The 13,742-nt window shown below is 34.3% G+C and overlaps 1 protein-coding gene across 5 annotated transcripts in view; it reads right to left on the bottom strand.

Annotated features, from left to right (window-relative positions):
* The window catches only part of CNKSR2 (connector enhancer of kinase suppressor of Ras 2), a 251,077-nt gene that overhangs the window by 189,569 nt on the left and 47,766 nt on the right, over positions 1 to 13,742 (bottom strand). For all 5 annotated transcript variants that reach the window (XM_058535561.1, XM_058535562.1, XM_058535563.1 and 2 more), the window contains exons 2-3: positions 13,171 to 13,334; positions 4,235 to 4,437 (exon numbers count right to left, since the gene is read on the bottom strand). In XM_058535561.1, coding sequence (XP_058391544.1) covers positions 4,235 to 4,437; positions 13,171 to 13,334 — 367 coding nt within the window. The remainder of the gene's footprint in view (positions 1 to 4,234; positions 4,438 to 13,170; positions 13,335 to 13,742) is intronic.

The raw sequence follows: 13,742 nt of genomic DNA, 5'->3' as shown, positions 1-13,742 counted from the left end.
CTTATTCTAAAAAGAAAATAAAAACAGAGGTTAAGGTTCAAGGTTACCCAGGGCTAGAGGCAGAGGTGAAGCTCAACTCTTTCTCAGCCCTCTGTTCTTTTATACTACTTCATGATGCATTTCAGCAATAATGGTCATGGAGAACACTGTTCTTTTGGCTTTTCTAGCATTGATTAATGTGTTTTGTTTCCTGTGTAGTTTGTAGGACACACTGAAACAAGAGGGCATGTGGAGTGTTGTCTTGTGCTCTCGCTGCTACCTAGAAAACATTTTTTTCTTTGAAAGGAATAAAAATATAACTTAAATACACACCCACTATCAATCTCTAATAAAAGTCTGGCCACCTGTCAGGAAAACAAACAGCCTAAACATTTCACCTGGCACAGTTATAGATAAAATCCTATTACAGTTAAATTGATTGCAGGACCTTCTGAAATTTATATTAGCCAAGGAGCAGTTAAGATATTCATACAGCCCATGCAGAGGAGGAAGCAAAGTCAAGCTCCCAAATATAGAAGTAGCACTGATCATTTGCCTTTCCTCTTTTCCCTCACCCCTAAAAGATTAAGAATCTATGAAAAAGGGAAGTTAATATTATATAAAACTAGCCTGAACTACAAAGCATTTCACAGAAAAATTTCTTCAAAGAGGAGTTCTCACTTACCTTTAACTCACAACCCATTCATGCATTCCAGTTTTCATGACTTCTAAGTAAAACCACTAAGCTGTTGCTGGTAAGGTCACATATATCCTGATTCCCTAACCTACCACATACTTTCAGTCCTTACCCCACCTAACCTCTCAGCAGCATCTGACCTAGTGACCACTTCCTTTTTCCTCTAAAACTCTTTACTCCCATCTGTTCTCACCACACACATACACAAAAAAAAGTGATTATGTGAAGTGATGGATGTGTTAACTAACCTTATTGTGGTAATCATTTTGCAATATATATGTGTATCAAACCATCACATTGTACACTTTAAACTCACACAATGTTATATGTCAATTATATCTCAATAAAGTTGGGAAAAAATAAAACAATACCAAAATCTCAAAAAAGAACCCACTCATAAAAAACAAAAAAAACCCTGTTTACTCCCTTTGCTTCCATGACACCACTCTCAACTACTTCTCTCCTACCTCTCTGGTTATGCTTTCTTATTTTTGTCCATAAGCTGAACTTCTAATCATCCTTCAGCTGTTAGTGGCTCACAGCTCATTCCTTATCCCAGTTCTTTTCATTCACTCAAAAATATTTGTTGATCACCTACCATAGGCCAGGAACTCTTTTAGATAATTGTGATAGCAGTGAACAAAGCAGATGAAACTCCCTGCTCTCTTGAAGCATACGTCATATAAAGAGTAGTCAGACAAAACCAATATGAATAATATATAAGTAAATTATATAGTGTATTAGAAGGGTATAAGTGTTAAGGAAAACAAATAGAGCAGGATAAAAGGAATCTATTCTAAAACTCTCCTTAGACCATCATAGCATTATATCCATGACTTTAACTATCACTTATATTTTAACTACTTCCAAATCTCTAGCAACCATATATCTGTTTCTGAGCAGCAATACTCCAAGGACCTTTTCACAATTTATCATGCCGGACCCTCAACACTTGTCTTCCACTATAACCCGTTCCTCCTATTTTGATAATGGCATTACCATCCACTGGGTCAGCAGAGTCAGATACCTCTTATTCACTCCAGACGTCTCCCTTTTCTTTAGTCTCTAGATCTTTCCTGTCACGGAGTCTTATTTATCTGCATAAATATCCGTAACATTCTTCTATCCTCACTGCTGCTTCTCTAGTTAAAAATCTCAATAAATAGTAGTGGAAAGGATCAACTCTGTATTCAGACGCCTGGATTGAATCCTGGCTCCACCACTTACTTGTCATTTGGTTTTGAACTTAACCTCTGTTAAGTAAGTTAAGTGTTAGTCTTCCTGTCAGTAAAATGATGCCAATCCCCCTAGGCTTCCTTTGATTAAGTGAGTGTGGCTGGAGGTATCAGCATCAGAATCACCAACAGTGCATCAGCATGATTAATTCCTAAAATAGCCTCTTAACTGGTTTCCCTTCCTCCAACATAACTCTTCTCTAATCTTTCCCAACACTATAGCCCACATAATCTTCAAAATTCACAGGTCTGAACACAGCAATGACCCTAAGCAGGTCCCCATTGCCTTCAGCATAAAGTCCAAATGCCTTAGCAAGGCAAAGAATTTTTTTTTCTCCTCCTTCTTCTTCCCTTTTTAAAACTTAAGCTGTTAAAGCATCATCATTATACGCAAGCTAGCCTGAAGCTGAATTTTTCTGTGAATGATCATCAAAATATAAATTTCAGTTTCTTTTTTCAGTTTACAGTCTCAGTAGATTTCTCAAGTTATCACAAAGTTGTCTTTTTTTTCCTTCCAAGTATTTTTATGATCAAATGTTAAATGGCCTTTGATTTAATTGATCACCATAATATGATATTAACACAAAATAAGCATTGTGAGAACCTTTGCAGCAATGGAAGCCAAACAGATGATTTAAGTTATTTCCTTCAGGCTTTTTGTCACATTTTCTCTTCCTATGAAACAAACACAAAACACCATTGATTGACTGCATGGATTGCTATGTGTGTGTCTGTATGTTTTTGTATGTGTGTATGTGCTCATGTGTGTATGTAGGTGAATTGGTATTTACTAAGAGCATCTTATTAGATGATAAAAATGCTACCTTAAAAAATTATATTATACAATAAAGTCTCAGAAACTCTTATAATGTTCTAGAAGCCATTTATGTGATTTTATAAACAGCCATATCTGCCATTAAGTAAAAACATTCTCTAATCATTCTATTTATTTATTTAACAAGTACTAACATAAAAAGAAAATATAATGAAATTTATTATATACAAATACCGAAGCTGAGCAAATTTACAATTATAGGACAGGTGATAGTATAAGAAGATATAACTAAAATCAAGTATGCGTTATGCTTTCTGATTACTGAGAAGCCTCCTGAAATAAGTTTATTGCATTACTTGAGGACTAAGCCATATTTTAAATATAATTTACTCACTGACCACTACATAACTTGTAGAATTTATGCATTTAAAGTACAATTACTTTAAACAATTGATAAATGTGGTTTAGACAATTATGAGAATTAAATTTTAATGTCATAATGCAAAAGAAACATGCCATCCACCAATTAATTATCAAAAAGCTAATAATATACAGCTGAGTGTTCAGATTTGGATTTAGTATCATCATGTTATAAGTTATTATTAATATATATAAATTTAGACTATACAGAATTAAGTAAAATTACCTAAACTTTTATCTCAAAAATACAAATACTTTATTTTTAATATAAGGCCTCATATTTTTAAAAAGCCAAAATATAATAATATATGTATGTGTAAATGTATATCTTCCTGACAATTATTCAAGAATTCTGGTTAAAATTGTGTATTATCAGAGTTTATGATGATAGACAAAGTGTATTTTAAAGTTTGATTATTTAACCATTACAATACAGTACATACCCCTTATAAAAAATTTCAAAGATGAAAATAAAGAGCTTATTTTGTTTTTTTAAACAGCTATAATCTGTTTTACCATTATGTTTAACCACATATACAATTTTAATCTAACTTTTTCCATTTTATATTATGAAAACTTTTGTTATTTTATGTGTTCCAAGGCAAATTAAAATTAACTAAACTAGAAAAAAAGTCCTAAAACTGTGTTCATGATATCCAAAATTGTGCAATGTGAATAATAATAAAGAATGAACAAAGCGGGGGTAAGGAGGAGACATGCAATGCATGCTATGAAAGTGTCAGCATCTAATTACCCATTTAAAACAGTAAATAGAATCCTAATGGTCACTTCCTTAAATATGACCAATTATTAAAAAGAATAAAGAAAATCAGGAGACATAGCAGTACTATAAATCTTATGACAGCCAAAAATGACTTTGCTTATAAAGCAGTAAAGGTATTTTGAAATTGTCAGGGACTAATTACTGATTGGCTACTTAGCTAGATATAAAATTTTACAAGTGATTAATATCTATTTGATGATACCCCCATATTGTGGTGAATCATAATTAGACATTTGTTACTTGATATTCCTCTGTCTAATCCTTTCACAAGAAAACATGAAATAATGTTATATTCAAACTGGTGTCTGAGGAGGATTACTTATGAAACATATGGAAGATTTTACCTGTCCAACCAGGCAAGCAGACTCTTGGCTGCTCCAATCAAATCCACAACTGAAGTCAGAAAGTCATTTGGCAATTTTCGGCTAGTTCTCCCATCATAATGACCACTCCTTCTCCTCCCTGTTATAAAATTCTGTAGATTTTTTGCAGATGCATTCAACTTGTGAGAAAGGGTTTTTAGATTTTCTGTTTCCAAGCCATAATTCTGAATAAAAAGAGAACAAATATACTTAAAGTCAATATTTTATTCCTTCATTAAAATATTTACTGAGTATACTACGTACAGGCAATGGAACAAGTGTTAAGAGATACAAATGAATAAGGATAGGGCGACTGGCCTAGCAGAACCCACAGTCAAGTGAGGATTTGGGGAAATGTCAGATAAATTACAACAAAATGTGTTAAGTACTAATATGAACATGGAAAGATGAGGGCATTATATCTTGGAACTATGTCACCCAAGACAGAAAGATTATAAGGTCTCATAAGTGTGCGTGCATGTTTTTTTTAAACCCAAACCTAAGTTTATTTACTTGTGAAATTCACTATTACCAACAATTGTTTTTGAGTATCTATTTTATTAGCATATGCACAGTCATAAATTTAAGTACTAGGAAAAATTCTGCTTCCCAAAAATGAGGAAAGTAAGCACAACTCGACAATAAAATGAGAAAGCAAAAACTAAATCACATGCAATATACCTTTATTCTGTGTCCTCTCCATAATGACTCACATAAAAAGTTTCTTTTATAATACGGTACCAGGAAAATCTTGGCTTCATCAGGGGAACCAATACACACTTTTTCCTTCTCATAATACAAATTGTAAAACTAAACTTACTCTTATTTCTGTCATGGTTGCATCAGTTCACAGTCAAATACAAAGCATATCTAAAGCAATCAATGACTTTTTGGTAAGTATTTTAGTTTTCTTCTTTTCCTTGGTCTCATTTTTCAATTTCTAGTAATATTTATTATTTCACTCTAAATATTTTTTCTATAAATTACTGCAGAAAGAAGTTATATGAATAAATATAAATAAGCTTTCTACCATATTCAATAGAAAATATTGTAGGATCCCCTCAAATAAACTTTTGTAACTTGAAATCTTTCCCTATTTAATTTTAAAACAGCTAATTGTGAGTTGTAAAACACCTCTAAGAAAGTCTGGTTAAGACAGAGAAAGACAAACACCAAATGATTTCACTCATATGTGGAAGATAAACCAACACATGGACAAAGAGAACAGTTTAGTGGTTACCAGAGGGGAAGGGGGTGGGGGGTGGACAAAAGGGGTAAAGGGGCACCTATGTATGGTGACCGATGAAAACCAGACTATTGGTGGTGAGCACAATGCAGTCTACACAGAAACTGATAAATAATAATGTACACCTGAAATTTCACAATGTTATAAACCATTATGACCTCAATAAAATAATTTTAAAAAAACAAAAGACTGGTCAACTTGATCAAAGGATGACCTTGATCAAACTACTTAGCAGCACATACATTACTGTCATGTGTAAAATTAAAAGTACTATTACCTTACAGAAAATCATAGAACCCAAAGAATGTTTGATAACCTCTGAGGCCCAAACAAATAATTATAAGTGTGATTTACCATCCTTTTACAGTTGAGGAAAGTGAGACACGGGGATTTTTTGGTTTGCTTAAAGAGCTGAGTTTAGAGTAGTCAGACTTCAGAATGGGACTACAACTCACCAGGCCACCTGTGGGGGGACACCTCTACCACAATTTCTTAGCACCAATATTCTACACTTGGTTCAAGCAGGGTGGTGACAACAGATGAAGCAAAATGAAAGATAAAATACTGGGGAAGTGAAAAGGGGAAGCAAATGGCACAGTGAATTTTTTAGCTATATTAAGTCAACAACCACTGGATACCTACTTTATATGAAATTTAGGTTTATTTTTTCTATGGTAATTTAAGAAAAGAAAGAACTTAGAGGAGAAAAAAGGAGGGACTAGAGGAGGGTTTGGATACATAAACATTAAATACCAAGTTACGTACATTACCACAAAAGGTTTAATAGTGATAAAGTCTGATTGTTCTTTGCCGAGAATTTACATTTTTATTAAAAGAACTCTTTTTTTTGAGCCATGGATTTAAAAAAAAAAAAAAAACATAGTAAATATTCACTGCTAAATTTGAACTAGAATATTCTCTCAAGTTAAAAGGTTTGGTTTGCATAATTAAAACATTCTATTCAAATTCTATTGCATTTGAGCATGGATTATCTGTGAAACATTTGGGGATTTTATCCAGCTTGTCACTATATTAAGAAGGAAATCCTTTTATAAGTTTATTAAAGATATTCTCTAATGACTAGGTAAGAACAATTTATAATTGTATCAACTAAATTTAAATGATACTTCCCCAAGTGCTTGAAACTATTTCCAGAAGTTTTTCCTTGTGTTAAAACATTTTCCACGAAGTACAGTAGTGTTTGCACTTTTCATTTTTGTATATTAATGATTTCAATGAGGAAACATTTGTTTACAAACAAATTATAATAATTTCTTAAAGAAGCTCAAATTGTAATTGTTTACTATAGAGGAACCTAATCAATCAACCTGGTAATGTAACTTTCACTCTGTAGCCATTAGCCCCCATAGAAGATGAATTTAAATTATCTTTTTATATATAATATTAGCAACTCAAATACTTTATTAGAAAAGGTAAAAATAAATTTAAAATAATACAGATCTCCCTATAAATAAAAATCTGAAGGCAAAGTAAAAATATTTTGAAGCCTTCAAAATTTTAGATAATATTAAAATTTTTTTTTAATACAACCCAAGAATTAGGGAATAGAAAAATCTTCTGGACGAAACCTGGAAGGATACCCTGAGAAGATCTCCTAATTTGGAAACCTACTAAAAATATCCTATGTGGAGCAGAGGTGAAAAACGAAGAAGACAGAGGAATGCAGTGGCAAGAAGAGACAAAAGATATGTAGTAGAGGATGGAAAGGGCAATTCTTAAAACTTATTCTAGTTAACAAATATAACTAAACAGATAATTCAAAAGCATTTTTTAAAAAATTCCAGAAGAATATAAAAATAGGTTAGAAGCTCCTCTGTATATAACAGTGTCTATGTGGTACTATTTTAACAAAAGGGATGGATTAAGTGATCTCTCAAGTTAATTTTTATCATCACAGTTCTCAGTTCTAAGTAGCTCAAAATCAATTACTGACAACAGATATCTTCTTGCTATTTCCTTCATGAAAGTGGATCGTTTGTTGTGACTCGCTAAGTCACCAGTAAATCACACTCCTTCGCCCAAAAGGTAAAGAAGCGACACGTAAATGAAGCGCCCCTTTGCTTTGGCCAGAGGTATGCATATAAGAAGCACTGCCTCAACTTTTGAAAATTGCCAGTTTATTCATTACAGACTTGCTTCTTACTGGATATGCATGGAAAAAGTAGACATTACTATTGGTATAGAAAGGACTACATCCAGAAAACAAAAGCTTGGACATAAAATGTACTTAGCTATTTTCTTTGTCCTATATGTTACCTATTTGTTCATATACTTGGCCAATAACATGCCTGCCAGGAACCAGTCATGACTCGACACTGATTTAACACAGCCAGGCTAGTCTTAAGGAATTAGTGCTAAGTTCATACCGTTCTTCTCTTTCAATCATATGCACACAAAAGCACATGAAAGAAAGGAATGAAGGAATACACTTAATATTTTAGAAAATCGAGTTGGCTATATCTTCACTAATGGCAAATTCTCACTAAACACTTAACTAAAAATATTCAAATATTGGCACCACATATTTTACAATGTCAATGCTATTTTATTCAGAGCTGTTACTTTGAATGCATCACGTAGCGGGTGTTTAGGTCTTATAATATTTTGCTTTATAAATATGAGTTAGTCCTAAAAGGATGGCTTTAATGAATTTTTTAGAAATAAATTATTTTGAGATAAATGAACCAAGCAATTATGTTGCAAAGAAACAAATCCTAGCAATTGAAGACATCAAAATTTTCATGCAAAATACCTATTATATGAAAAGTACATGAAGAATGAAATGAAAACCACTCTTATCCTGTCATAAATGATTCACTTATACTTCCCAATAAAAGATGTATTGTCAGAACATAAATTAATGGCTATACATTAAACTATATATTTTTTATTTATGCTTTACTATTTTAGTTATTATACTGTGCTTCTCTACTGAAGAGAAGTATACTAAATGATAGCATAACAGCTGGAAAGAGTTAATACACCTCCAAATCATGAACAGCTTACTTCTTTCTAGAATAATATGGTACAAACAATATAGTTGGTGCTTAATAAATATATGTTGTATTAATGAACAAGTTACTAAATAAACCTTTGATTTTCATCAGCTGCCATAACATTTATTGCCCATTAGGACTAACTTAAAGTCAAGGCAGATGAAAATATTCCACAGCTTAAAAGAAACAAAGAAATTTGGTAATTTTTCTGTGTCTTCCTTACACCAGAAACAGAAACTTCAGAGTCAGAGGCTGTGTAGGCCAAAGAAAAAATTACAGTTCTCTGGAAAAAGGCAAAGAACTTCATTCAGTAACATAACTTCATTCAGTAACATAACATTAGTTTAACATCTTCTACATGCTAAGCACTGGGCAGAAAGCATATTGGATGACCAAAAAATCTAAGCAAAGAATTATAATGTGATAGAAAAGTATAAGTTGCCTTTCTTCCCATCACTTCCCATTCTGCACCAGCCATATCAAAATTCTCATTTTTCTCCGAACACTCCATATTCTTTCACAATTTTGTTTTTACACATGATATTTCTTCTGCCTAGATAACTTTTCCCCAACTTTTTTGTGTGGCAAACATCTACTCATCCTGCAAATCCCAATGCAAATTCCACCTACACTTCCTGGATCCCTCAGTAGTGTTTATGATTTCCTTCTGAACTCCCCTTGGATTTTCTTTAAATCTATATTATCTTTTAATGACTGTTGGCTTCTTTACTGGACTGTGTACATCTTAAGAGCGTAGACTATGCCTTTTTCATCTTTGTATTCCCTCTGGTAGTGCTGTTTAAGCATGAATATCTAACTGTTAAAAGTAGAAATAAATACAGTAGATATAAGGAAAAAGTAGCAAGGCCAGAAGAGACATTACAGTTTTAAAGAGACAAGACATAGTTCCCCATTCCCAACAGCACAACTCCTGGTCTAGTCAACACAGCTTGCTGATAAGAGATCTCACCTCCTGATTTTATACGGGCATTTAGAAGTAAATCAGAATTCACTGCTCAGGAATTTGCTTTATATTCACCGGAAAAACATCTGTTGCATAAACTAGAAGATGTCTGCACTTTTAACTTGCTAATGTATAGCCATTAGGAAGTGGTGAAAAGGAAGTTTAATATTTGACCTCTTTGGGAAATGTGACCAATTTATTGCTAAATAAACACAGAACAAATTTAATGCTTTATTTTTTCCCAAGAAAATGATGCAGAACTTTAGAGGGATTAAAACTCAGCATATGAAGAGATTTATTTACCATAGCTCCATGACTCGAACATTAAAATTGTCTAGACATATATCTCTGATGTTATCCTTTTAAGTAAGTTCAGTTCAGCAGATTGTTTATGGACCAAACTCCAAAGCCTACAGGTCTAGACTATCTGTAGGGTAGCACCGTAATCATCAATCTTATTTCCTTCTTCAAACTGGCAGTGTGAAGCCCGCACATTAAGTGGTTCACCTATGTGGAGCCCAGCTGACAAGACATACACCCTGGACTTCAAGCTCTGACACACCCAACTATTACTGTTACAGAAGATGTGGCAAATAGGGGACTGCTAGATCAGATGCCCATCTCCAAGCCACTTCTATTGCACCCTCATGCCTGACTCGGATTTGGAGACCAGTATGCAAAAACACTGTGGATTCTTACCTTACTCTGAGTACTATCTTTTATTTCAGGTGTGATTTCTTTGATTTGATTCAGATAAGGGATAGAGTACAAGTGAGTGTTCTGGTCTGAACTGATTTCTCTTATCTCAGGAATAGGGAAATAAGAAGATCCTCAAACTATCATGTAAAAAATGTATTAAGTCTCTTTCATGGCTACTTTCAAAAGATATTTATTTAGCATCTACTTTGCCAGGTGTATTTGTGCTACACACTAGGTGTTCAATAAGCATAGTCCCTTTTCCCACATAGCTTACAGTCTAGTGGATGAAACAGACATTAAACTGATAAATACACATATAAATACATAATTACAAAATGAGATGAGGGTTAAGAAAGAGAATAACAGTGAGGGGCTAATTTTAGACCAAACAAGGATGAGGAGTGATCAGGGAATGTCTCTTTGAGGAAACGACAATTAAGGTAAGACTGACATATGTAAGTGGGAGGTGCTACTCAACCAATCTGGTTTCAGATTCTACTCTTCTTCAGAAACTGTTTTCAGCCAGGTCTTTTTTCCTGTTGGCTTTTAGTGAAATTTGATGACATTATTGATGCTTCTTAATGAAAATAACACTCTCCGTTGCTTTTGTGACAACCTTTCCACAGTTGTCTTCATGCTTCTCTGACCACTTCATAGGCCTCCTCTGCAGCCTCCTCTTCTTGCTTCCCAGCCTGTGTGTCGAGCTGCGTCCTTTGTTCTTGATATTCCACAGGACTTCCTGGGTGATCTCTCTATCTATGGATTCAATCCCTATATCCTTGAGACTTTCAAATCTATATCTTCAGCCACTTCTCAGCTCCAAATTCCTATGTTCAATTGTCTGAGGAGTATCTCTTTCCAGATAATCCAGAGATGCCTCAAATTCAACAACTCCAAAACTCAATTCATATTCCCACCTAAATCTGTTCTTGCTGCTATTGCCCATCTTCATTACTGCAAAATCATCTACTCTATCTCTGCAGCTACAGAAGATGGAATCTTGCTCAACTCCTTCCTTTATCTCACTCCTCACACTCACCAGATCTTCTCTATTCCTGTTGCACATCCTCAGTTCAAGCCCTATTCATAGCCTAAGTAGATTATTTTAAACATTTCCTAATCATTCTGTCTTCAGTTTATGCCCACTCCATTCTACCCTTTTCACTACCATCGGTTACCTTTTTAAAGCAAATACTTCATCATTCTTGCATGGTTATCCACACTAGGAAGTACAAATCTCTTATCAGGACATTAAGGTACTTTTATAGTCTGGTCCTATTCTATCTTTTAAAGCCTAATTTTCTGCCACCGTTTCTCACCTATTTTTGTCATCTCAAATAGCTTACCATTTTTCATACACACCAGGCATGCTCTTTATTCGGTGTACCTGTGTACCTGCTGTTTTATCTACCTGGAATGTCCTTCCCTCTGTTCCTCCTCCTACCAAACATGCTCATCCTCCACTCGGCTGCTTAAATACCACTGCTTTTGCAATATGAGCCCATCTACCTTAGTCAAAGATAGTTATTCTCTCTTCTGTGCCCCCATAATACTTATATCATACTTTTATTTTAGTAATTTTACTACAGTATTGTAATTATTTGTATGTCACTCTCCCCCGACAAGGCTTTCCAAGAGGGCAGGAACTAGATTTTATATCTGACACACAGTGCTGAGTGTATTAATTGATTCTCGAATTATGTTTACCTACTCATTTCCTATTAATCATCATCTATAACATAATAATACATCATAAACATCATAATGTAATAATAGTTACTACTTATTGAATACCTATTGTATGCCAGGCACTGAATTAGGCACCACAGAAACACTATCTCACTTGCTTTGCACTACATCAAGAAGAGGTAGTTGTTGTTATCTCCATTTTAAATAAAAGAACTAAGGCTATGGTGAAATTACTTGCCCACAAGTGTCAGTAATCGACTCAGCCAAATTTCAATCCCAGATTATTCTATTACAAGACTCATGTTCTTTCTCATTGTAGCTCTAGCCCCCTCACAAACATCTGGAAGAATTTAAAATCAATCAGGTTAGTGTCTTATTACCTAACATGGAAAAAAAATCTATGTTCCTCTCAGAATATATAATGTACTATCAGAATCTTTCAGGATTATTTTGATATTGATTTCTCTTGTCTAACTAGGCACCGCTCTTTTAACATACAAAAGTAACCATATAATGTACAATATTCAGTTTTCATTGGAAGTATACATAAAGAACATTCAAATAATTTGATTATTTTAAGGATGATTTTTCTAAAATAGGATTACTTAATATTTGTTATACTAAATCAAAACTTTTAGAAGGGAATGGACTTTACAACTGATCGTATACAAAATGCTGCTGTGAAAACTCCCTTGGGGAGCTCTAACTTAAGTTTTTCAAGTAGCTAAATGTAATGTCACCAGTTGAGTTATAAGCCTCCTTAATTTGTAATGTGGCACTGTATAATACACCAAATTCAACGAAGGAGGAAAATACCACATCCAGTTGGTTGAGAATTAGGGTTTTTTTTTCCTACTCGCATTTCAATTATTTTAAAAAAGAAAAGGAGGGGCTGGCCCAGTGGCATAATGGTTTAAGTGCACATGCTCCGCTTTGGCGGTCCAGGGTTTGAGGGTTTGGATCCTGGGCATGGACCAACGCACTGCTTGTCAGGCCATGCTGTGGCGGCGTCCCACATAACGTAGAAGAAGATGGGCATGGATCTTAGCCCAGGGCCAATCTTCCTCAGCAAAAAGAGGAGGATTGGCAACAAATGTTTGCTCAGGGATAATCTTCCTCAAAAAAAAAAAATTCACATTGTGCAAAACTAAGACACAAAGTATATCTGCTCAGTGTTAAAACACATCAAATAAATTGTTCAAAAAAAAGAAAAGGAAAATAAGGAAAGAAACAAAAAAATAAAAAAGGAAAGAAAACAAGAAAAAAAGTGAAGTTTCTCTTCCCATCAGTTTTATGTCCTTACCAGTGCACACAGAAGGTCAACTGCTTCCAAAATCAGTTCCTGGTGGCCAATGCGGCTGACCCCCAGATCTTCTAGCTCCTGATGTGTAATGCGCAGCAGCTGGTCCCCACTGATCTTCTCTCTCTCAAAGTTCTTAATATACTGCTGCAAACAGTCATCAAGACCTGCAAAAGAAAAATATAGAAGACGAGAATGAAAAAAGTTGAATCAAACAAATAGGAAAAAATAAAACAAGCATTAACTCCTAGCAAGTCACAAGTTAAGTCCATTTCAACTCTGGATTAGTTCAATCATCCACCTTTTCTCAACCCATATATGGGCTGCAGTGGGGGGGAAAAAATCACTTCATCATATCCCTAGTTGTTAGGTTCCTATTTGAATTTTCCTCAGCAATTACTGGAAATCTTTACCTTTCTTGTCAGCAGTTCTCTTTGTTGCCTATTTCACAAAATGTGCTAATGGGCAGGTCCCCCTACTTGCAAACTTATCTGCACACCACTCGTCCTTTCTTCTTTACTCTCATTGCAGAGGGAGGGGTATCCTTCTTCCTGTACAGGCTAATCGATCTTCCT

The sequence above is a fragment of the Diceros bicornis genome, chromosome X (assembly GCF_020826845.1).
Source record: "Diceros bicornis minor isolate mBicDic1 chromosome X, mDicBic1.mat.cur, whole genome shotgun sequence".
Taxonomy (NCBI): Eukaryota; Metazoa; Chordata; class Mammalia; order Perissodactyla; family Rhinocerotidae; genus Diceros; species Diceros bicornis.
This window is presented reverse-complemented; position numbering and strand designations above follow the sequence as displayed.